This window comes from Eubalaena glacialis, chromosome 3 (assembly GCF_028564815.1).
Source record: "Eubalaena glacialis isolate mEubGla1 chromosome 3, mEubGla1.1.hap2.+ XY, whole genome shotgun sequence".
NCBI lineage: Eukaryota > Metazoa > Chordata > Mammalia > Artiodactyla > Balaenidae > Eubalaena > Eubalaena glacialis.
In genome coordinates, this window is record NC_083718.1 from 48,715,726 (window position 1) to 48,737,719 (window position 21,994).

Sequence of the window (21,994 nt, forward strand, 5' to 3'; positions counted from 1 at the left end):
AGGTTTTCATAGCAACACTGATATAATATTAGGCCTTCTCTGACCTCTCCAATTGTTTTCTCTAAGTTACTGAATCCTCTCACCCCTTTTCGTCAGCGTGCCACTGCTCTTCCTCACAATCACCACGCTTCCTCCTCGCACCACCCTCCTACAAAGGTGAGGGCAGAAGGGCAGCTACAGACTCTTAGGCCCACTGCGGCCAGCTCCAGTCCTAGGGTTGTTGCCTAGATGTACATTTGACGCCGAAAAATCTAATCTCTCCCGTCTAATCTGTCTGGCTATATTGTGCCTCCAGGGGATGGCAGAACAGGTGAGGGCGGCTGGAGGGAACCAGTTCCCGGACTGTCTGAAAGGGCGAGGGCCGACAGCGCGGCAAGTGGCGGGCCCCGAGCACCCGCTCTTCCAAAGATCACCTTGCTTTGACCTAGTTGAGCTGCGCAGGACGGAACCAAACAGGGCGGGGGAGAAGGGTGGGCGGGAGGGGGAGAAGGGTGGGGGGGCGGGGCCAGCGGTGGGCGGGGCCGCGAGCGCTATATTGCTGTGCTCGCCCGTCATTTGCCGACGCTTTCCAGCCGGAAGCGTCGGGGAGGCGTTGGCGGCGGCTACGGCAGCGGCGCACGTGGTGACGTGCGAAGGGGTGAGGCACTAGCTGGCGGCAGCGGCGGGGGCAGTGTCTCCGGGACGCGCGTGGAGGTCGGTAGCTCGGGACTGCTGGGCACAGTTTCGCTGCCTGCGGCTTCAGCGCCGCTGTGCCAGCGAGCGTGCGAGCGAGTCCCCGCGAATTTCCGGTGCGCTCCCCTTCCTCGCAGCCTCCGCGGGCTGTCCGCTCGTCTCCCCGCTCGGTCGCTCCCTCCTCGGTGGCCTCGAGGCGCTTTCCGTTGGGCCGATTCCCGCCCGCTTCCTCCTGCTCCCCTTTGAAGCTCCAGAGATGAGTTTTTCCATCTCTTCAGAGATGAACCAGGTAATGCGCGCTGGTCCCATCGACGGTGGAGGAGGAAGAGGGCGCAGCCAGACTGCGAACTGGGGGATGGCGCGGGCGGCTGGGGTCAGGGTGTGAGGCGCGGAGCGGTGCCGGGTGCCGGGAGGAGGACGCCCCAAGCCGCGGCCGCTGCCTCCGTCGCCGTCGCCGTCGCTCTCTGGGGGCGAGGAGCCGCAGCCGAGCGGCCCTCGCGCTCCCGGTGCTGCTGTGGTTGCCGGATCGCGTTAGCGGCCAAGGGCGGGCGCGGGCCGCCTCGGAGAGCGCTGGAGTCGAGGAAGCAGGGCGTGAGGAACGAGAAGTTTTTGCACGAGGGGTCCTCGGGGACCTGGGTCAAGAGGCCGCGCGTGGGCCAGGGATGACCTCCCGGAAGGAGGGCGCGGGAATCTCCGTTCCTGCTGTCAGGAACCGATGCCTAGTGTTGGGGTCGGCCCGGGGTCTGGACTCTCTTCCGTGAGCCTTCCCAGGACCCGGCGAGTGTGGGCGGGGAGCTGGCCCAGGGACCCATCGGTACCCCGGGCCTGGGGTAGGGTGGCACCGCGCCCCTGATCGCCGTGGGCCGCGGGGTCCTTTGTTCCCGCTCCACGTTGCCCGCTTTTCTTGCCAAGCGCGGGGAGAAGGGGGCGGGAGGAGGGAGGAAGGGAGCGGCTGCCCTGACGTGTCGCGCTGAATGGCTGCGGGGCTGGCCAATCCCGGGCGGGGGTGTGCAGACGTTGGGCGCTCTGCCTCCCAGCCTTCGGAGTGGGCTCCCGCCCCGCCGCGCGGGGATGAAGGCCTGGGACTGCAGGACTCTCCAGTCACTCTGGGGCGCTCGCCACTTTGTTTTTGCCAAAGAAAATCGGCAGAGAGGTTTGCTCTTTTTCCGTCCTTCTGCGCATCTTGCAAAGGGACTCTGGTTGTAAGCTCATGATGGTAGGAAGGTAGCAGGCAGTATCAGATTGAGGATTGACCGTAGGGAAACTTGAACCACAAATACTTTAGAAATAGATTTACTTTTTCCCCAATACAAAGTAGACAGATCTATTGTTTGAGGCCGCTGACGTTTCAAAAACTAGATAAGTAGAAATCAGAGGCCTAAAGGGTTTATTTTTGTTTCCTTAATGTCTGTTGTCAGTCATAGAGGATTAGAACACCCTGGCATCAAGCTGTTCTTTGAGAACTTGCGTGTGGTAATCTTCTGTCTAGTGGTAAATAACAACCCTGTAAGCATAGTACTACTCTAAACAGTTCAACAAGTACAGCCTGGACTAGACTACCAGAGACAATATTTTCTTTTAATAATTCTAGCACTGGTGGTTGTTTAAGGGTAACAGTATACTGATGAGTAGCTTTAGGCATAATCATGCCAAAACTTCTGTCTGAAAGATGCTGAAGGAGCAGTTATTCTTCGTATATCTGGAGATGAGGTGTACGCTGACTGTTTAGAATTGGATTGAGAATACTGTAATTTAATACCAGCTGGCAGGTTACTTGTCAAATGTCTATAATTTGGTAGTGAGAGGTAAAACTGGACTAACATCACTGACCTAAAGGAGACCCAGAATGGTTTTTCCTCTGTGTTTTCCTAATAGATGAAATCTCTATCATTAGTTAATATTAATTTCTTAATTATCTTAATTTGTTTTTCTGGCTTTCCCCCCCAAAACAAAGTGTTCCAGGTTTTGGTTTTAGTTTTAAATTTGTGTCTTTTTTGGCTACTTATTGGGCTGGCCGAAAAGTTCGTACGGGTGTTTCCTGTACGAAGGGACAGAAAAATCCGAACGAACTTTTTGGCCACCCCAATACTTTGGAGTGGGGTTTTGTTTTTTCTTGATTGAAGGATATTTTAGGTGGCAGTTGAATGTGTTTTGCAGATAAGTGTTGCGTTTTGTTTTTTTTTTTTAAATGCAAAATGTTTTCCTGTTGGGGAACTGTCTTAATCATTGATATTACGATGAAGTACCCCTAAAAATCATTTCATTGACTTTTCAACAGTATGATTGTATAGTCAAATCTACAAGAAGGTTGGGGAGCCTCCTACCTTGTGCTAGAGGGTGTAAATGGAGGAATTAATGAATAAGGGAGGATTTCTGAGTTTTTGTTAGAACCACAGAAAGTACATGATTATATTTACTTGTAAACTTCAATTACCGCCTTGTAAATGATTTATAAACCGATACGTTGCTCACTATCCTTACACTTTTCGTATCAACCTGGATGCCCAATAGGTACCTCAGCCTTATAATGTCCCAAAGCAAACTCCTCTTTTCCTTCCCAACTTTAAGCATGCAGCAAACTAAAAATGTCTCTATTATGCTTTTTGGAATTCTAATTTTGATATTGATGCCACATATCTACTCTAAAATATCCCTATTCCCAGTTAGGATAAGCAAGGGTTATAAATAATTTCCCTGCATCCGTGTTTTACCCATTCCTCCAGACCATCCCCTATATTTCTGCTAGTGTCCTATGCCTCTGTGCTAAAAATTCTGCTCTGTTTAAACCTTAATGTTGATCTCTTTTACTTCCTCTCCTACTGTTTACCATATGCATCCTGCAAACTACAGTCTATTTAAACAGAGATCACTGCAGTTTCTGGAATATGTGTGCTTTCATACCTTTTTCCCCTTTTGTTTGGACTGTTTTCACTGCTTGGTTTGTCTTTCTGATTGGTCTGTGGAGTGTTCGAGGCTGGGGAATGGAGTTAACTCCATTGTGTTACGAGCATCCCATTCCAAACTGTGCCTGCCATATGTTTGGAGCCATAAATGTTTGTGGGATATAAGAATTACAGAACAATGAGGTTAAAAGCATGGAGTGAGGGAGTGAGTTTGGTGAGTTTTGATATAGATGGATCATTTCAGACATTGGGAATCTGTAACTTCTGGTTTTTAAAAGATTCATTGACTTACTTTGTATTATAAAGTCTGTCCTTTAAAAATGGAGTTAGTTACTATTTTGTGAGTTGGCTACCCTCAAAAGATTGCCTTGAAACTTAAATAATACTTGTAATTTGCCTTGAGGTTTTAAGGATTCTTTGAAAGTTTGATAACATTTTATCTTGCTCTTACTGAAGGCCCAGGAAGAATTTGGGGGCAGGTCATATTGTGCCTGCATTTTTTACAGCTCCTTGATAAGGCTTACTGAATTGTATTTGGCTTCAGCTGATCTTTTGGGGGGCTGTGGTAACATGTGAACTTCTGGGTTTTACTAAAGCAATTTAATTACTCATTTATGAGTCGTCTGTATCCCTTTTCTTGCACTGGCCATATTAAGAAACTGAAGACTGTTTACCAGAATATATTGCATTTGATCTCAGTTTTAATTTTAAAAGTGGATTAGTCGAATGTGTTTTTTAAATATCAAATAAAATTCTAAATTTTATAATTTTATGTAAGCCTGGGGTGTTGGGGCTTTTGGTTTGGCTTTTCAAAGATAGAAAATTCTCCCCACATTTTTATTCCATCAGTTATTGAGCTTGAGTTTCATAGACCAAACTGAGATCTATGACTCTTTGGAATGGCTTAAAACTCAATTTGTCCACACTAACTTTAGTGAAAGTGAATGTGAACTTTGAAAGACATGGTTTTGCAGGCAGAAGTTGAGGTGACCTCCTCCAACTTGGGGGTGGGTGAGAGTAGGGGCATATAGTATATGAGGACGGTAATTAAATAAAGTTTGTTGCATTAACTTAAATGCCGAGCGGACTTGGGCTAGCTTTTAAAATCAAGTAGGGTTATACGGATCAGCAGACGTTAGAGATTAGGTTCATGTTAAGACCTTGCTGTACGAGAAAATCATCGAGTACTAATGTAGTAGCACTCACTCTGTTGCAAAACTAATAATATTGTACAAATTTGTATGGCAAGAGTTGCTCCAAAAATTCTCCAGTATTTTCTCCCAAAGGACTGAAGTGATTTTAACCATCCAGGTTTTTGTTGTTCTTGTTGTTTTCCAAAATAAATTTAAGGTAGAACTTTCAATTTATCAAATACACCCACAGAGATACTGTGAGTTTGGTTCTGGGCCACTGTGGTAAAGCGAGTCACGCCAATTTTTTGGTTTCTCAGTGCACATAAAAGTTATGTTTATACTCTACTGGAGTCTATTAAGTGTCCAAAGCATTATGTCTTTAAAAATAACATACATACCTTAATTTAAAAATACTTTATTGCTAAAAACTGCTGACCATCAGCTGGCAGCTCAGGGTTGCCACAGACCTTCAATTTGCAAAAAAAAAAAAAAAAAAAGGTAGTATTTGTGAAGCACAAAAATTGAAGTGCAATAAAATGAGGTATGTCTATATATTTATAGATGCCATTTTTATTCTTGGTAAGATCAAGGCTAGTTTACAAATAAATACTGAATAAAACTGGTCAAAGTTTAAAATACTTATAAATCTCCCTTTGTTTTTGGTTTTTCAGAGGGCATACATTTTAATCATATCCAACATAACTTGCATGGAGGGGTCCCCCCCTTTCACCCTTGCATAGATTTTCCCAACTTGAGCTAGGTCTTGGCTGAAAATGTTTGAAGGTTTCTTTTGGATAGTGTGTTCTCTCTGTACATGGAATTGTGTGTTACTTGGAAAACATTTGTTTTGTTAGAACTGGTTTGTTAAGAAAAGCTGCATTAACTAATCTGGATGCAAGTGTAGAGCAGAGGAAATCAATGTTACATAAAGGTATGAAATAGTTTCATTGCAGGAGTAAGCATTGACAGTAGTCCCAACCTGAGTCAGAATACTCAGGTTTCCTTGAAATAAAACCTAAGCTATGGAGAAACCAGTGAAGGCGTACGGGATACAGATTGTGCATGTGTTGCACTTAATACAATAGTTTGTTGAAATGGAACTGGACTAGCCTTCAAGTGGGTTCTGGGGTAAGGGACCATTCACATTAACATAATTGTTAGATTTAGAATTGTGGGCTTGATTGATATATAAGGAAAATACAGGTAATTTGAAGATGTCTGTTTTAAAAAGTATGCACATCTTTCAAATAATTTCTTATTTAGTTCTGGTTTGCTGAATTAGTGGTATAAGAGCAGTTCAGATGATTAAAAAATAAGTACCATCTGACTCTGACACTTTTAGTTAATGACATGTGAAAATGGGGGGAGGACTGAATGTGATTTCCCTCAAGATTTGATTTGAACCAGAATTGTTCCGTTGGTAGTTTATTACTGTATATGAGAAAAATGATCATACAGAGCACAGACATCAATATTTTCCTTTTTGTTTATTTAGTTCATTTCAACAAATTACTCATCTTTATATTCAGGTTTCTAGGCTAGTTGTTTTGGTGGGGGGAGATGGGAAGGATACAAGATAAAGAAAACAGAGGCTCTGCCTTCAAGAGGCCTTGAATCAAGGAAGATAAGCCAGAACAGACCAGCTGGAAGATCACACATACACACTTTCAGAGAGGGTTCAGTATGTGGAGGATGGGGAGAAACTACTCAGCTGAAGGGATTTGGCAGGGGCTCTGGAGGTAAGATTTCAGCGGGCAGAGGTTGGGTTAAGGGTATTCCAAGAAAAGGAAACTTGAAGTTACAGAGGTGGGTAAGTACAGAGCACATTTTGGGAAACAGTATATCTGGTTTGACTGTAACATTGTATACATGTCGGGGAATAATGATGGTTGCTTGCTGGCTGGTAAAAACACAGACAGAACACATGTTTGTATATCAGTTGGAATCTGATAGTAAAGAATATTAGTATTAACCAATATTTATATTTTCCTCTAATTTTGTGCTTGTGTATCTCACTTAAATGGTAAAAGTTACCAGCTCCTTCTGGGGAGGGATTTTATTTTTTTAATCACCTGAGTGGTTGCAGGTTAAATGAAAATGCTTATGTATAGTTGCATTAGTGTTATTTTCTGTATTGTGCCATTTACCTCAAAATGTCTTCAAGATCAGGACTTTGCATGATCTCATCTACCTAGATCAATGGCAGTCTTTGATCATTCTGAATATCCAACAATTGTCATTATTACAGATTATGATGCATGATTATCACAGAAGAAGTTCGTGTCTATAGCTTTAAAGGACTTGATTACATCATTTTCAAGCCTGATAGTTTTGGAATCACCATTAGAGCTTCAGACACCTCTGCCTTCACTTCAGCCACCTGTCTTCATACCTCAACGAAGCGCTGAGTTTCCTTTGTCCTTGGATTATTTAAAACACCCCGGAAATACATTTCTCACCAGTATAGTAGGTAAGTGGATAGTCAGTGCCCAGTGCACACATTTTTTTTTTCTGAAGACTGTGCCAAGTACACTAACAGCCTTTCATAATTTTTTTAAAAGGCGAAGTCAGTAATATTCATAGAAAAATTTTTTTTCCTATTTTTTCCTTTCTATAAACTATTTTAAACTTAAATGAATCAGTTACTTCAAACTGAAATCTTCTATTACCACTTTTTAATGATGCATTTTGTGTAGCCATTAGTCACTTGTTCACAAGAAACGGTGAAATGGAAAATTTTTTAAAGAACATACATTTCTATCTTGTATGTTTATGAGATAAATGATTTAAAATATATGAAACTTGCAAAGGGAACAGAATTTTTAAAATATTTTTATCTTATTGGCGTATAGTTGATTTACAATGTGGTGTTAGTTTCAGGTGTACAGCAAAGTGATTCAGTTATACATATACATATACAGTTATACATATATTGATTCTTTTTTAGCTTCTTTTCTCACATAGGTTATCACAGAATATTGAGTAGAGCAAAGGGAACAGAATGTAAGTTAGTCTTATATATCAGTGAATAAAGGAATGACTGCAGCCCCAACCAAGGAATCTATATGTGATGACCACTTCACATCTTTCCAGGCTTTTCAGTTGCTTGTTATATGGGTTTGGGCAGGGCTGGGTTTACATTTTTTTTCTGCTTCACAACGAGTGTACTAATAGGAATAGAAACCTGGCCAAAATTGCTGGGACACCGTAACACTACTGTATGAATCCTTGAAAAGACTTAGGACCACAGTATAGGGGTACAAAGGCTTAGACGTTCAGTGCCAGTGGTGTTTTAGCAATGTTTTTGTACGATAAAATTTTTATGTGTTGTTGATAGGATGAAATTTGAAAATTAAAGATACTGCATTACTCTTTAAAACGTTATAAAAATCACCATTCATAAGTAAAAGTAACTTGGCTTCTTTCTGCCCTTTAGCCAAATTTCAAGGAAAAATGATTCCCAATGGATATTTAATGTTTGAAGACGAAAATTTCATTGAGTCTTCTGTTGCCAAATTAAATGCCCTGAGGAAAAGTGGCCAGTTCTGTGATGTTCGACTTCAGGTATTTAAAACGTAATTGGAAACTTACAGAATTGATCTTTCATTACTAAAAACCATATGTTCTTGGATTGGCTTGTTTTGTTTTTCATAGGAGGCATTTAATGAAATAAGTTTAAAAAAGAATGATTTACCCAGAAATGTAAGATGAAGGATACGATGTAGTAATTAGCTAGAGAAATACATAGTCCACAGTGCTTCTAATGTTAATTCCTCACTTTGCAGGTCTGTGGCCATGAGATGTTAGCACACAGAGCAGTCCTGGCTTGCTGCAGTCCCTATTTATTTGAAATCTTTAATAATGATAGTGATCCTCACCGAGTTTCTCATGTTAAGTTTGATGATCTCAATCCGGAAGCTGTTGAAGTCTTGTTGAATTATGCCTACACTGCTCAGTAAGTTCTCTGAAGTACATCATATAACTAGGGAATGAAATTCCAAGTCCCTCTAAATTTATTTAAATTAAGTATCTGTGTTTCAAGGCCTTGGTATGATAAATGATAAAGAACCTTTTTTCTAATAGGTTGAAAGCCGATAAGGAATTAGTCAAAGACGTTTATTCTGCAGCAAAAAAGCTGAAGATGGACCGAGTAAAGCAGGTAGAGTAACAGAAGTAATATACAAGGAGTACTGTTACTAGGGTGTCTTATTTTATATGATTAGTGTGTACAATTTGTTACAAGACATCTGTTGGACTCAAGAACTTGGAAATGTCCCTTTTTTTCCCCTAAGAACCGAATATGTATGTAATTTTAACTGTTTAGCCAATGTAACACAGCAGGGTCACACTTCCTCTCAGATAATTCAAGCTACAATCTTGCTCTTTCAATAGTCTTCTCTGGCAGGGTAAGTCTTGATTTTCTCAGTTACTCATATAACTCATATCCTTAATTCTCCGTTCTTTTACACTCCTCGGTTGTTCTTTAGAAGTATTCTTTCTAGAATTTAATGCCACTGAGAAGTGCTTAATAATTTACAGGAAAAAAGGCATTTAATCCTCTAATGTGGGAGTCAGAAAACTGCAGGCCTGAGGCCAGCTGCCTGTTTTTATAACATCTTATTGTAACGTAGCTTTCATTTACATACGGTCTATGGCTGCTTTCCACCTGCCGTGACAGAGTTGAGTAGTTGTGAGAAAGTACGGCCCACAAGCCTAAAAACTTACTGTCTGGCCCTTTGAGAAGAAGTTTGCTAACCCCCTCACTCTGCTTAAAAATCCTTTTGTGGTCATAGCACGCGTCCCTCAGGTTAGAATTCCAGGCTCTCCCTAATATAGTTGCTGTTCTTCCAAAACTATTTCCTGATTGTCTTATCTTTTTTTCTGGCCAAACTAAATTGTTGCAGCATCTTCCCTAGTTCCTATGTGCATTCAACGTCATCTCCCCTGTAGAGCCCCATTCAGATTACTGCCTTTATGAAGCCTTATCTATCATTCTAGTTGGAAATACTTGTCCGAACATTTCATGTGCATTTTCATAGCATTTCTGTTTGTTGCATTTTTCCTTAAACATCCTGTGTATTTGAATGGCATTCTTTGATGTTTATCGTTTGTATACATGTATTCTTCCTACTGTTAAACTTGTTCTAAGGCAGTGATTTTTGGTTAATCTTTATATATTCACATAGTACTTACACACTGAGTATTAAATATTTGTTAAATAAAATGTATGTAAATGTTGGCACTCGTGTATTTCTTTTCCAAGGTTTGTGGTGATTATTTACTATCTAGAATGGATGTTACCAGCTGCATCTCTTACCGAAATTTTGCAAGTTGTATGGGAGACTCCCGTTTGTTGAATAAGGTTGATGCTTATATTCAGGAGCATTTGTTACAAATTTCAGAAGAGGAAGAGTTTCTTAAACTTCCACGGCTAAAGGTAAAATCTATAAAGATGAAAGATGTAAAGGTTAAATAAAGAGATACATACTACTTAGTTCCAGGAATGTAATCTTTCTCCATGTTTCAAGCAAGTGAGTAATGGTTATGAAAAAGACAATACATTGAAACCATATGGTTATTTTTAGCAGTGTAATGGTTTTCTGCCTACCAGTTTGTTTACTTTCTTATCTTTTTCTTCTCTCTCTTTTTTTTTTTGGCTACTGGTTTCCTTAAAAATTAGAGTAAACGTATGGAGTACAGTTGGGAATCTATGACCGCTTTATTATGAAATTGAGAATTAGAGACTCAACACTGATCCATGCGTCTTTGTTTTTTCCCAACTCTAGTTGGAGGTAATGCTTGAAGATAATGTTTGCTTGCCCAGCAATGGCAAATTGTACACAAAGGTAATCAACTGGGTGCAGCGTAGCATCTGGGAGAATGGAGACAGTCTGGAAGAGCTGATGGAAGAGGTTAGTTTTAAAGTAAATGGGATTCAACAATTATTAAAAATTATTTTGCTATAACATGAAGGATTCCCTTTCACTTTTATTTTATAACCATGACCCTAAAGAATTTAAATTTTGCTATAGGTACCCCTAAGCTGAGAAACAGGGGGGGTGTCCAGGTGAGCTGAATGAACTGTTCAGTTTGGTCTTCTGCTTTTCTTTTTTTATTTCTTTGCTTATTATGTGCTGTTAACTTTCTTTAAAGTAGCATGTAATTTGCTTTAGAAATGGGAGGTGGTACTGAAATTTTCTGTAGATTCTTAATTTTTCTTCACAGGTTTTTGCTTTAAATTGACAAGTAGGTAAAAGCTTCTAATGGTTGTTCCTCCCCATTGATTTATCTCCCCATAGGTTTATTAACAAAACTAGGATACCCAAGACTGAAGAAACAAGAAGAATCCTCAAGTGTATTGACACGTAAAGAAGCAGCAGTCCTGCCCCAGTTCTCCTAAGAAAAATCCGCTGTGGGCAGAGAACGATGATGATTTAATGGTGTTTACTCCTTTACAGGATTCTTATCTTTAAAGCTTTGTGTTTTTCAATGGTGTTGTTCATACATATAGTCACTCACTTAACTTGGGCTACTTTTTGAAAAGTACACAAGAAAAAATTGACGGAGAAATGGTGGGAATTAAACATGCAGATGGAACAGTGGAGTGATCTTGAGTTTATCCCTCCACTTAAGCCTTTCAGATTCACTAAAGGCTTACCAAACCTGTTAGGCCTTTAAAAACACAGTTATCATTATGCTCTAAAAAGGCTAACAGGTGATTTTTAAATTCTATATGGTTTCCCACTTGAAAATCAGATGCATTAGCCATATGTTTGCATCTGTTAAGGGAGGTGTCTCTGTAGCTTGTTTGAATTTTTGCACTTGTTTTTTATCTGTTTTTCTTGACATTGCTTGCGCAGGACAGAAATAATGTTTATGCACATTAGACCACTTACTCTTCAAAGGTGTAAACCATATTCAGTATTTTATTATAAATATGTATATTCTTTAAGAGCCTATATATTGTACTAGTGCCTTTTTTTCTTAATGCTGTACCATAGAAGCTATGAAAAAACGAAGATTTCTTTCATGCCAACCAAGCCAAGGACTCTTCAGCCAGTATTAGAAGATTCTGTATCTTATTTTTGTTTTTTAAATTTTTACCACCATGACATGTATTTTCTTTACTTTGGGATCCTGCCAGAGTAAGATGTCAAGAAGCTCAAGAAGCACACTGGAGGTTACCTTGAGGCGTTTGTGTGATCTGCATACTAGTGGAGTAGCTGTGGAGACAGTAGCCACATGGGTGTTCTGTTGCTGTTTTGCAGGTTCAAACCTTGTACTACTCAGCTGATCACAAGCTGCTTGATGGGAACCTACTAGATGGACAGGCTGAGGTGTTTGGCAGTGATGATGACCACATTCAGTTTGTGCAGGTATACATTGCACATCTGAGGTAACCTCAGGTTAAAATTTGCTTAGAGCATTTTATAGTATACTGAAATTTTCCTTTAATAAAGGAAAGTGGAAGAACTTCATTGGTATAACTGGACAGAAACATTTGTGGGAGAAAACAAGCATACCTTTCATACCATTACTACCATTTTTGCCACATAGAAAGAAATTAACAGAACAAAGTAGGAAACCCCACTTAGATTTTTTTCTCAATCAAATAGGATTTACAAGTAGTAAGAAAAAGGGCCAATAAGATGAAGCAAAATAGAAATTATTTGTTATTTTGGTCAGATTATAAAAAATAGTTGTTTGTAATGGGAATGACTGTTAGACCCAATTTTTTAAAAAAAGTCTCAGGTATAAACTTTTTTAGTTTATGGATAAATAACATAAGAGAAAAGAATGCAAATCATAGATGTCACATAGTGAACCCACTGGTTTAAACACTACCTGGGTCAAGAAGAGACTTCTAGCATTCTGGAAGCCTTCCTCTTGCCCCCTTCCCAGTCACTGCCCTACACTACCCCAAAGGAAGCCATTATATCCCAACTTCTGAAGCATTAGATTAGTTTGCCTGTGTTTGAAATTCAGGTAAATGCTTATACAACATGTGTGCTTTGTGTGTGGCCTTTAGCTCAACATTGTATTTGTGAGGGATAACTATAAAGTAGGCTGAGTCGACCCAAGTTAATGGGTGTTTTCCTTTAATAATTAGAAGGTAAATGACAGACTCAGAAATAACGTGTATGGTGATACTATCAGGTGTTCTGTGTCAATAGTGGCTGAATATTTTTATTTTCACAAAAAGCTTTTGGGGCTGAGTTAGTTGAGAATTTTGTTCATGTTTGTGCATTTTGAACATTGAGGATATTTTCCCTCTTATCTCTAAACATCTCTAAACTGTAAGTTAATGGTTTTTTAAAGTACTCTTTTCAACAAGCAGTGGTTGAGTGCCTGATAAGTGGCAGGCCGTGATGTTAGGTAAGAGGGCCCAAAAATGTGTAAAGAGACAGTTTCTGCTTCCGGGACCTTACAGGAGTAGGTAAAACAGAACAGACTTATACAAATTACCTACGGAAGACATTAAGGGGGGGGGGTGGAACCAAAAGGAGAAAAACTAGGGAAATTTCACAAAGGAGGCAACATTTGAGCCATCTGAGGATGTGGAAGAGTTTGCATAGTAGATAGAGGTGTGTCAGATAGCAAAGGATACCTGTGAAAGGATGATACTCTTGGAATTGCAGGTCACATGACTGGGAGAGTAGGTAAATAACATCTGATCGGGGATCATACTTTATTCTACAAGTAGTGTGGGACTTTCAAGGAATTTTAGACAAGGGAGTAGAGTGATCTGAACAGATATATTTCACAACTTTAATAATAGTGAAAAACTGGGCAAGAGTCCAACAATAGGGGGATTGGTTAAATTATGGTATTTCCATACAGCAGAGATCTATATGTTCATTATCATATTTTAGACAGGTAACTATCAGGTGGCAGTCTCTGGGTCGTGGGATTCCAGCTGATTTGAGGGGTTTTTTTGTTTGTTTGTTTGTTTTACTTTACTAAATGCATCGAACCCTTCTATTTTTATGACCAGGTACAGAGGGTAGATTAAAGCTTGTGAGACCAATTTGTAGACTATTACAAGCAGTAGTTCAGGTGAAAAGATGAGGGCTTGATCTAAGGACGAGAAGGGGAAAGGGTGGACTCTAGACATTTATAGTTACAAAGGTCCTTAGTGATTGTTTAGATTAGGAAAATTAAGGAAACTAAGAATTTGAGGGCGAGTAGGATTCTGACCTGTGTGACTTATTCCAGGGAAGTGCCATGAATAGAGATGATGAAGTAAAAAGGATGAGGAAACACACTAAGCTTCAGGAAGAGAAAAAGTTGAGATGGCACCACTGGAATCAAATTGTGTTGTACAAGCTAGCTAACATAGGAGAAGAAAGTTTGAAGGAGGACTAGATTGTTAACTGTGTCAACAATCATCCTCTGGGAGGTCATGTAAAAGAAGATGAGGGATATCTCTTCTACATTGGTTTTAGGAAGCCACTTTGTAACCTTTAGTGGGTATAATTTCCAGAGAGTATTAAGGTTAAGAAACGCTTAGCTTGAGAAGTGATGGTGGCTGAAAAAGAAAGAGCTACCAGGGACCACCCCTTGGGGAGGTCAGAGGCAAAGAAAGTGTGGGCTGAGTGGGTGGGCTGAGTGGGAGGAGTTGATAGGGTAAAGTTTGAAAATAAAGGAGAGTAAAGAATTAGGTTTGAAAATGTTCTGGAAAGAACATAAAAGAGTTAACCAGCATTTCTATATAAGGCTTGTTAGTTACATAACACTAAGTAGTCTTCATTATTACTGTGCTTTTTTTTTCACATTTGATTTTCTCTCAGTTAAAGCCATACATTAGAACAGTTTTCTCACTACAGTAAAAGCTCTTAATCAAGCATCATCAACTTGTGTTACTTTGGATCCCTTCTTCCCACAGATTGGGATAGGGTTTTATGTACCTTGTAATTCCTAGTGGCACAGGACACACAGACTATCATAGTATGAAAGAGTGGCTTTATACTCAGAATTCCTAATCCTTATTTTTCTTGCATTGCCTTAGGCAATTTTCTCTCTTATTTTCTCTCTTATTTTCAGTATTTTTACCTATAAAATGGAGAGATATATTGCCCTTACTGGATTAAAAGAGACAGTGTGAATAAAGTGCCTAATAATACCCAGGTATATAATAAATGTCTAAATGGAATGTAATTATAACCATTAGCATGGTACATTCTCCTTTTCTCAAAATAGCCTGCTTAAGCTATAACCACATTTGCTGAATTGCTTACACCAAACTTGATAGTTTTTTCACAGCTTCAAGTAGCTACCAAAATCTTTTTCTCTATTGTTTCATGGCCTTTTTCTTCCACTCAAAACAGAAATTTCCATTAGAGATTCTATCTACCCATGAGGCTGTGGCCCTGGGGATCAAAATAAGTGGATGAGCAAACTTGGCCAGGTACTGAAGGTGGTACCTGTTCATTCAGCAGGCAGTTCCTACCAGGGTAATCTTGACTCTTCTAATGCCATGTGATCATATCCTTTGGAAGTGTCAAGAGCTAAAGTAACTGGAAGAAAACCATCAAAGGGAACTCATACACAAGGGCACAATGTAATCTTCTTACAGTCATTTGAAAATTTGCAGCTTTGCCCATTTCTCCCTCTTTTATGTTCTCGTGTATTCCTTTAAAAATGTTTGGTTCTTTTAGTATTATTGCTTCATTAATTTCTGATTACCATTTTTACTTCTGTGTTTTGATGTCGTATTACTTGTCTAGAAAACCACTCTATAATACCTTTAAGGTAATCCTAAAGAAATATACTTGTAAATATTTCTTGTAATTGCCACTTTTTTTCCTGTAAAATAACTTTCAGAGAGATTGGATGGATATATGTCTGCTAATATGAAGGATACCAGTACATATGATTTAGTTAAGTTTCACAGTTTCATGGAGATAGTGGGTTAAATGTATTCTCTCAGTTAATTCATGATGTTTTAGATTTATAACATTTTGGAAGATTCTATACTTAATATAAAGACTATGTGGATTATGAAGGAGGAGGTTCCATTTTTTCCTCCCTTGACTATTCTGATACTTGACCCACAGCATGTTTAATTGTTGAACTTGAACTTTTTCTTGACCAGGGTAGATGTAGTTGTTTCCTTATTAAGTGGAGATGGAAGAATGCCAGTGATGTGTGTCAGTCAGAAAGTGTTGTTTTGTGTTAAATCTAGGTGTGCTATAAATGTCATGCATAAGTGGAGGGTACTAAGGGTTTTCTCAGTGTTGTGGAATAGCTCAGGAGCAGAGGTACACCAGGTATGGTCTTTGGCTAGGTTTCTGTAGCTGCCTTTTGATTTTGCAGAAAAAGCCACCACGTGAGAATGGCCATAAGCAGATAAGTAGCAGTTCCATTGGATGTCTCCCTTCTCCAAATGCTACAATACAAAGCCCTAAGCATGAGTGGAAAATCGTTGCTTCGGAAAAGACTTCAAGTAAGTGTATTACACTTGTCAGATTGCCTTCAATTTATTTCTTTTTTAAGAAGGAGTGTTTTTTTTTTGTTTTTTTTTTAAATTTATTTATTTAATTAATTTATTTATTTTTGGGGGGTTGTGTTGGGTCTTTGTTGCTGTGCATGGGCTTTCTCTTGTTGCGTCCAGCGGGGGCTACTCTTCGTTGCGGTGCGCAGGCTTCTCATTGCAGTGGCTTCTCTTGTTGAGGAGCACAGGCTCTAGGCACGCCGGCTTCAGTAGTTGTGGCTGGCGGGCTCTAGAGCGCAGGCTCAGTAGTTGTGGCGCACGGGCTTAGTTGCTCTGCGGCATGTGGGATCTTCCTGGACCAGGGATCGAACCCATGTCCCCTGCATTGGCAGGCGGATTCTTAACCACTGCGCCACCAGGGAAGCCCTAAGAAGGAGTTTTAAGTGGAACCATATAATACTTCTAAATTGATTGAGGAAAAAACTCAGAAGCAACTAAATTTGGAAAAGAGTAGCAGGTCATCCCCTGTCTGGAATCTGGAGTCCAATTCAGGATCACACAGCAACCAAAAGTAATAAGAATTGCATCTTTAAACGTGGAACTCTTGTGCTTACAGATAACACTTACTTGTGCCTGGCTGTGCTGGATGGTATTTTCTGTGTCATTTTCCTTCATGGGCGAAACAGCCCACAGAGCTCACCAACAAGTACTCCAAAACTCATTAAAAGTTTAAGCTTTGAGATGCAACCAGATGAGTTAATAGAAAAGCCCATGTCTCCTATGCAGTACGCACGATCTGGTCTGGGGACAGCAGAGATGAATGGCAAACTCATAGCTGCAGGTAAGAATAGAAGGATAAGTGACTTATCAGAAACCTTCAACTGGCTAAGCCTCTATAAGTGGACATTTATGCTTGCTTGTGACATGCAAACTTTGGAAGACAGGGTTTGTTTAATGTGCCTTCTTCTGTGGCATTCCACTTTACCACATTCTAAGAAGACAGAAATAAAACGTCAATACTGTAGTACTGCCTAGCCTTCAAGTTAATGTCTATCTCTAATTCTTAAAAAACTATGAAGTGGGTAATTGTTCTCTCCTAATTTTCAAGTCAAGACTAAGCAATTTACTTACACTCATAATTTTGTCATTCAGCTATTACAAGCACTTAGTTAAAACCAACTAATGTGGCGTTATTAAGTTTGTGGACAAAGATTCTTTTTCTCATTTGTACAGATTACTTAAACCATTCTAGACCAGAAACCCTGGTCCAGTTTAATATTTCAAACATAACTCTTTGTGGTTCTTGCACCAGGTGGCTATAACAGAGAGGAGTGTCTTCGAACAGTTGAATGCTATGATCCACATACAGATCATTGGTCCTTTCTTGCTCCCATGAGGACACCAAGAGCCCGATTTCAAATGGCCGTACTCATGGTAAGTGCACTATATTGCAGGAAGAAGCAGCCCACATTGAGCTTTTTCTAAGAACTTGAGAATGGCGGAAATATTAATCTCTCGCTTTTGACATAGGGCCAGCTCTATGTGGTCGGTGGATCAAATGGCCACTCAGATGACCTGAGATGTGGAGAGGTGTATGATCCAAACATAGATGACTGGACTCCTATTCCAGAATTGAGAACTAACCGTTGTAATGCAGGTAATACTTTTCTGCTGAGATCATCAGTATTTAAGTATGATAATTAAGTTATCAATTTATAACCTTATTTTATACTCACATAGGAGTGTGTGCTCTGAACGGGAAATTATACATCGTTGGTGGCTCAGATCCATATGGTCAAAAAGGACTGAAAAATTGTGATGTATTTGATCCTATAACAAAGTCATGGACAAGCTGTGCTCCTCTTAACATTCGTAAGTTGATTTTTTTTTTTTAAAGACCTCTGAATCAATGGTATGTGTAGTGCACACTTACAGTTTTGGGAGATAGAATAATAATTTTGGTTTGACTTGATTTTATAGGTAGACACCAGTCTGCAGTCTGTGAGCTTGGTGGTTATTTGTACATAATTGGAGGCGCAGAGTCTTGGAATTGTCTGAACACAGTAGAACGTTATAATCCTGAAAATAACACCTGGACTTTAATTGCATCCATGAATGTGGCTAGGCGAGGAGCTGGAGTGGCTGTTCTCGGCGGTGAGTGTTGGGACTTGGAGAGTTGAGGAATAGGCAGTAGCAAGAGTCTAAAATTCTAAAATTCTAAAATTCCAAGAGAATGGCAGTGATTAACTATCCGCTTGTGTAATTAAGGATTCAGAAGTAGCCTTCTTTTCTGACGCAGTGGGGATTGGTGGTTTGTCTTTTAGAAATGTCTTTTCTAATCACTCAGTACTGGATACATAACGTAAATATATTAATTCATCTTCTTCCATAAATCATACTCATAATGCGTCATCTTGGAATTTGAGTTTGTTTCTTTAGAGCAAGAATTTTTAAAAATTTGATTTGTAAAACAAAAGAAATGCAAATCATCTAAATCTAGTCTTTTCTAATTGTCTACTCCATGCCTAATTGGAAGCAAAATTTTTAGATTATTTTTAATAAGTGTTTCCAAATCATCATACATAGACACAGCTTTCTTTTCACATCCATTTTATGGATTTACATAATGTTTAATTACATAATTACAATAATGAATTCAGTTAGAATTGTTTTTAGAACAAAGCTTGTGGCTCAACTGGCAAGAGCCTAAGTGTGTAGGCACGCCAGTAAGTAGCCTACTGGCCTGCAACCTCTGGCCTACTATGAGCCTTGTCGGTTCTTTTATGGGTAAGTACGTGGATGCAGGTAGGCTAAGGGACAATCAGATGAGAAAATAATGAATTCGAGAATCCCTAATAAAGTTTTTCCTTAAGCTCCAGAGAATAGTTAATGCTAACATTTTATTTGTCTGAAGATAATTTAACTATTAACTGCCCTGCATGTATATTTGAAAATAGTCATAGTTCAGTCTGTTTCCAAGAAGAAATTTCCGTGCCAAAATCATTTTATATAGTTGGAGAGCTCTAGAAAATGTTCAGTTATCTGAAACCTGCTTTCCTATAACTTATTTTGAATCTTAGTTCTTATGCACTGGACTAATAACAAAACTTCCAGTGCACAGAACTACTCTGGTTTGCCACTTACTAGTTGCATCTCTAGGCAAGTTGTCCAACTTCTTTATTCATCATTTCTTCATCTGTGAAATGGCAGTAATAGAAACCACCACATAGAATTGTTGTGAGAATTGCACTGTAGTTAGATGGTGCCTCCCTTCCTTTAAATTGCCTGACTTACACATACAAACGGGTTCTTTTCAATTCTATTCCATTTGTATCCCCAGCTTCTAGGGAGTGCTTGCCACATTAGTAGGCATTCAGTAAATACTTTCTGACAGAATGAACAGGCTTTTCTACCAAGAACCACTGTTTTAGCAAAAGACCAATTTAAGGGTTTCTTTCTTAGCCTCTCTAGATTAACCTTGTCTCTTTTCTCTTTTAGGAAAACTGTTTGTAGGTGGTGGCTTTGATGGTTCTCATGCCATCAGTTGTGTGGAGATGTATGATCCAACTAGAAATGAATGGAAGATGATGGGAAACATGACTTCACCAAGGAGCAATGCTGGGATTACAACTGTAGGGAACACCATTTATGCAGTGGGAGGATTTGACGGCAATGAATTTCTGAATACGGTGGAAGTCTATAACCTTGAGTCAAATGAGTGGAGCCCCTATACCAAGATTTTCCAGTTTTAACAAATTGAAGACCCTTTCAAACTAACAGGCTTAGTGATGTAATTGTGTTAGGTAGAGGTACACTTGTGAATAAGGAGGGTGGGTGGGTATAGATGTTGCTAACAGCAACACAAAGCTTTTGCATATTGCATATTATTAAACATGCTGTACATACTTTTTGTGTTTATTGGGAAAGGAATGCAAAGATGAAAGTCTGTTTTGTGTATTTTTAGGGCTACTTTGGTTATTTTACTTTTTTGGAAGTTGATATTGTAAAAGAATAAACCAAGAATTGATTGGGCACGTCATTTCAAGAAGTCCCCTCTCCTCCACATTTGTTTGCCAATTTGCACATTAAATGACTCTTCCCTCAAATGTGTATTATGGGGCAAGAGAGGTAGGGTTTTAAGATATAGGCAGTTGGGTTTTTTAAGGGCCCTTTTTCAATAACTGGAACACTCTATAACAAAGAGACTTATTTAACTAGATGACAATGACTATTTTTGTTTTTATTAAAAGAAAGCTTACATGCCTACCGAGGTTTAATCTTTTATGATGGCATTTTTATAACTTTTTGTATTCTCAGCAGAGTGCTTTACCTGTTGAAGTAAAATGTGGCAGGTTCAAATTACTGAAGCAGAGTGGCAGTCTTAAAAGTATGCAGTGAGGTGTTTTATACGCCCAGAATGCAAGCTTCAGAGAGCTCTTGCCTCAGCTACAATTTTTTTTTTTGTTTTTTTTTGTTGAGAATGCAATACCAATGTTTATTGGAATGGAGTTGCTGAACAGTAACATGGCTGTGATTCTTATTTGATACACTGTTTTTAAATACTTTGACTTCTTGGGAGTATATTTTATATAGCAAAACACTCAATATTATATTAATAACAGTAAAGAACAGTGAAGTATTTTATCTTCTAAATAATTCCTATTTTTTATTTATCATTAAAAAAACAATCCTAAATGGCAGCCCTTGATTGTAAAAAAAAAAAAAAATTACCTTAAACTGTATTGGGTTTATGAATGCAGCCTTTATCAGAACTATGTTTTTGTTCAGTTTTCCTATTCATACGGATAAATACTGGTTGGGGTGGTGACTTGGTATCTAATGTGTAATGCTACACATATAACTTACGGTGCCAAAATTAGAACATCCTAATGCTTGCTGCTGATGCAAACATATTAAAGGTACTTTGCAGGAAATCCTTGCACCTTGGGATTACTATCCAAATGTTGTTGTGTACTCATTCATTACTAAAAGTTTTGGGGGGAAATTTTTTTTTTTCCAGTAAAAATGAGCTTAAGGTATTTGTGGGAAAATAGTTAACTGGCATCTTACATCTGAAATAAGGACTGATGTAAAGGGGGTTTTTTGGTTTTGTTTTGTTTTGTTTTCTCTGGGAAGACAAAGAGGCACACAGGAATCTAATGAGCCAACTGGGACAACATGACTATCCACTGGCTAACCTGGGTGAGAAGAAAATTAGGCATTTTTTTTACAAATGTTCCACTGGGACTTTGACCCCTTATTTCACTCATCTATCCCACAGGGAACCAACAAGAAAGGAAATCAGTTCGCCTGGTGGCTGTGTAGTTCCTATCAATCACTGGTTTGTTTCTGGACTAAAACTGGGTTGGCAGATTTGAATTTGCCTAATATGATGAATATTTTTAAAATAGATCTGTATATGTTCTATTTATTTAGCACAAGGAAATAAAATTTTAGTGGGGGGAGTCAGTGTAAAATCCTTGAAATCACTTCTCAATTCCTATGTAACATGCTTAATGCAATAATATGTGGGAATACTTTGGGTCAAAGTTTACCTATATTACCATTGATGCCAAACAGGTAGTTTGGTAGCTAAAATTATGTTCTTTAAGTATGTTTTGAATATAAGAAGGTTTCATAAAGAAAAAAATAGTGCTCAGTGACCAGTTCTGTTTATCCACATTTAAAAGGTAATTTTTTTTTTTTTTTTTTGAGGGAAGGAGAAAATAGCATAGCCTCAGCATAAATTAAAGAATTTTTTTTTAAACCAGTATGGGTTTTGGAATAGTTTAGAAATGATATTGGTAATAACCACTCTTGTAATCATCAATAGTAATAATGCACAAAACATA

General features: G+C 39.1%; 1 protein-coding gene across 4 annotated transcripts; it reads left to right on the plus strand.

Moving 5' to 3' along the window:
- The first annotated feature begins 570 nt into the window (after positions 1 to 570).
- IVNS1ABP (influenza virus NS1A binding protein) lies at positions 571 to 21,098 on the plus strand. Of its 4 annotated transcripts, none has more exons than XM_061187535.1 (16): positions 571 to 693; positions 810 to 961; positions 6,957 to 7,178; positions 8,145 to 8,272; positions 8,494 to 8,663; positions 8,792 to 8,867; positions 9,972 to 10,145; positions 10,495 to 10,620; positions 11,977 to 12,084; positions 16,025 to 16,154; positions 16,759 to 16,983; positions 17,455 to 17,576; positions 17,673 to 17,799; positions 17,883 to 18,014; positions 18,123 to 18,296; positions 19,641 to 21,098. In XM_061187535.1, the coding sequence occupies exons 4-16, from the start codon at positions 8,162 to 8,164 to the stop codon at positions 19,892 to 19,894; spliced, it is 1,929 nt and encodes a 642-aa protein (XP_061043518.1). In that variant the 5' UTR covers positions 571 to 693; positions 810 to 961; positions 6,957 to 7,178; positions 8,145 to 8,161; the 3' UTR covers positions 19,895 to 21,098. The 4 variants fall into 4 exon arrangements, with proteins under 4 accessions (XP_061043518.1, XP_061043519.1, XP_061043520.1 ...); XM_061187537.1 differs by having other exon boundaries at positions 584 to 637; XM_061187536.1 differs by lacking the exon at positions 810 to 961.
- The last annotated feature ends 896 nt before the right edge of the window (positions 21,099 to 21,994 follow it).

What these genes read in the sequence shown, in the direction of transcription:
- IVNS1ABP (XM_061187535.1), top strand. Translation starts at nt 8,162, where the DNA reads ATGATTCCCAATGGATATTTAATGTTTGAAGACGAAAATTTCATTGAG. An exon ending in TTAAACTTCCACGGCTAAAG is followed by an intron (nt 10,146 to 10,494) that starts GTAAAATCTATA and finishes TCCCAACTCTAG; the next exon opens with TTGGAGGTAATGCTTGAAGA. An exon ending in AACTAACCGTTGTAATGCAG is followed by an intron (nt 17,800 to 17,882) that starts GTAATACTTTTC and finishes ATACTCACATAG; the next exon opens with GAGTGTGTGCTCTGAACGGG.